At 21.4% G+C, this 2,556-nt stretch overlaps 1 protein-coding gene, 2 non-coding genes and 1 pseudogene across 4 annotated transcripts; all 4 read left to right on the top strand.

The window, feature by feature from the left end:
• The first annotated feature begins 133 nt into the window (after positions 1-133).
• Positions 134-206, top strand: SODALDRAFT_t26 (annotated as a pseudogene). Its single transcript has one exon. The product of its transcript is annotated as a tRNA-OTHER (tRNA).
• A 904-nt stretch (positions 207-1,110) lies between these two features.
• On the top strand, positions 1,111-1,182 carry SODALDRAFT_t27. The gene has a single exon. It is a non-coding gene; the product is annotated as a tRNA-Val (tRNA).
• A 2-nt stretch (positions 1,183-1,184) lies between these two features.
• Positions 1,185-1,256, top strand: SODALDRAFT_t28. Its single transcript has one exon. It is a non-coding gene; the product is annotated as a tRNA-Sec (tRNA).
• A 116-nt stretch (positions 1,257-1,372) lies between these two features.
• On the top strand, positions 1,373-1,612 carry SODALDRAFT_267385 (ATP synthase F0 subunit 9; the record flags this gene model as incomplete). Its single annotated transcript, XM_028607548.1, has 1 exon — positions 1,373-1,612. A coding segment is annotated over one exon (240 nt), but the record flags the coding sequence as incomplete, so codon positions are not given.
• Positions 1,613-2,556: the final 944 nt, after the last annotated feature.

The raw sequence follows: 2,556 nt of genomic DNA, 5'->3' as shown, positions 1-2,556 counted from the left end.
AAGATGTATTAGCGATTATAATTTAATAGTAAAATCGCCGTCTTCCACACGGAATTTATTAGTTCGAGTCCGACTAATCGTAAGAGGTAAAATATATATTATTATATAAAATATAGTAATAATAATAATAATTAAATTAGTAACTTAATTAGTAAAGGATTTTCTTATCACGAAAATAGATATCGGTTCGATACCGGTCTAATTCGTAAATTTTTATTGTATTTTTCTAATAAGAAAAAGTAAGTATATTTAAACATAATAAAAAGGAAAGGTTGTTATTGTATGTTAGTACCTGGGTGTTCGAGTCACCTTCTTTCCGTAATTATTACTATAAATATAACTAACGTTGGTTATATACTACTTAAAAATCTTCCCTTTTAGGGTAATTATATCTAAAGTTTTAATGATAAATTTATTTATTATAGATGAAATGTATACTAGTGGATTTAAAACAGGAGCTTTAGATATTATATCTTTATTTATAATATTATATGGAATTTCTATTATAGTAAGTAGAAATCCTATAGTTTCTGTGTTATTTTTAGTAGGATTATTTGGAGTAATAGCTTTATATTTAATATTATTAGGTTTAAATTTTATAGGATTTTCATACCTAATCGTGTATTTAGGTGCTGTTTCTATCTTATTCTTATTTATTTTAATGTTAATTAATATTAGAGTTAGTGAATTACAAAGTAATACTAAAAATAGTATACCTTTAGCTTTAATTATTACTATATCTTTTAACTATTCAATATTTCAAATATTACCTTATAATGTAGCAATTTTAAATAACAATAATAATTATATAAATAATATTATTTATTACATATCCTTAAATAAACAAGAAACTATAAATAATAACAAAATAATAAATATAAATAATGATTTATTTTTTGCTTTAAGTAGCATTTAAGATAGTAATTTAATAGATACAAGTCATATATCTAGTATAGGAAATATTTTATATACTATTAATAATATGTGATTAATATTAGTTAGTTTTATTTTATTAATAGCAATGATAGGCGCTATATTGATAATAATAAAATCAAGTAAAAGTTTATCATAGTTAGTTTAATTAATTATATATTTCAAAAAAATTAAATAAAGAAATTAGCTCAGCGGTAGAGCAGCCGTTTTACACACGGAAGGTTAAGTATTCAAATCACTTATTTCTTAAAAGGAAAATAGTTTAACTGGCAAAACATTAAGCTTCAACCTTAAAGTACATAGTTCAAATCCGAGTTTTCCTGATATAAAAGATATATAATAATTTAAGTAATTATAGAACTCATACATATATAAGGTTTATATGAATCCATCAAAAATATTATATAATTAAGTATATATTATAAATTTTATAATTTAAGCAGCAAAAATAATAGGAACAGGTTTAGCAACTACAGGTTTAATTAGAGCAGGTATAGGAATAGGAGTAGTATTTAGAGTATTGATTTTAGGAGTAGCTAGAAATCCTTTATTAAGAGGTCAATTATTCTCTTATGCTATATTAGGATTTGCTTTTTCAGAAGCTACAGGTTTATTTACACTTATAATAGCTTTCTTACTATTATATATAGCATCATTTTTTTTTATCTTATATAGATAAATTACGTTAATAATTTGAGAAGTATATAATGACTATATTATTATTTAAAAAATTTAATTTAGATGCACCTACTGCTTAAGATATTTATTTCTAAGATAGTGCGAGTCCTTAAATAGAAGGATTAGTTAAATTATATAATAATATTATGTATTCTTTAGTATTAATTTTATTTATAGTAGGTTAAGTACTATTTTCTATAGTTAGATACTTTATAGAAAATAAATCACCTATAGCATATAAATATTTAAATCATAGTACTTTAATAGAATTAATATAAACTATAACTCTAGCTGTTATATTAATATTAATAGCTTTCCCTTTATTTAGATTATTATATTTAATGGATGAAGTTAATGATCCTTCAATGATAATTACAGTAGAAGGTCATTAATGATACTAAAGTTATTAATATCCTGATTTCTTCGATTTAAATAATGAAATTATAGAATTTAATTTATATATAGTACCAGAATCAGATTTAGAAGAAGGTGGATTAAGAATATTAGAAGTAGATAATAGAGTAGTTATACCTGAAGAAATATATCTAAGATTTATTATAATATCTAGAGATATTATATATTCTTTTGCTATACCTACTTTAGGTATAAAATAAAATACTTATCCTAGTAGATTAAATCAAATATATACTATTCTTAATAAACTAGGAACTTATTATGGATAATATTCTGAAATCTATAGAATTTTGCACTCTTCTATGATAATAGCTATAAATAGGGTAATATTATAAAATGTTTTAGAATAGTTACTAATAGTATAAGTAAAATAATACTAGATATAATATCTATACTATCGGCTACCGCTCCTTCTAAAGAAAATTTAAAAGAGAGCTTTACTACTAAATTTAAAACTAGATTAAGAAAAGATATAAGATTAAAACCTTTTACTTATAGTAGTTTTGAAAAAGTTAGTTTTATAAATTATAT

Source organism: Sodiomyces alkalinus (assembly GCF_003711515.1).
Source record: "Sodiomyces alkalinus F11 unplaced genomic scaffold SODALscaffold_1, whole genome shotgun sequence".
Taxonomy (NCBI): Eukaryota; Fungi; Ascomycota; class Sordariomycetes; order Glomerellales; family Plectosphaerellaceae; genus Sodiomyces; species Sodiomyces alkalinus.
This window is presented reverse-complemented; position numbering and strand designations above follow the sequence as displayed.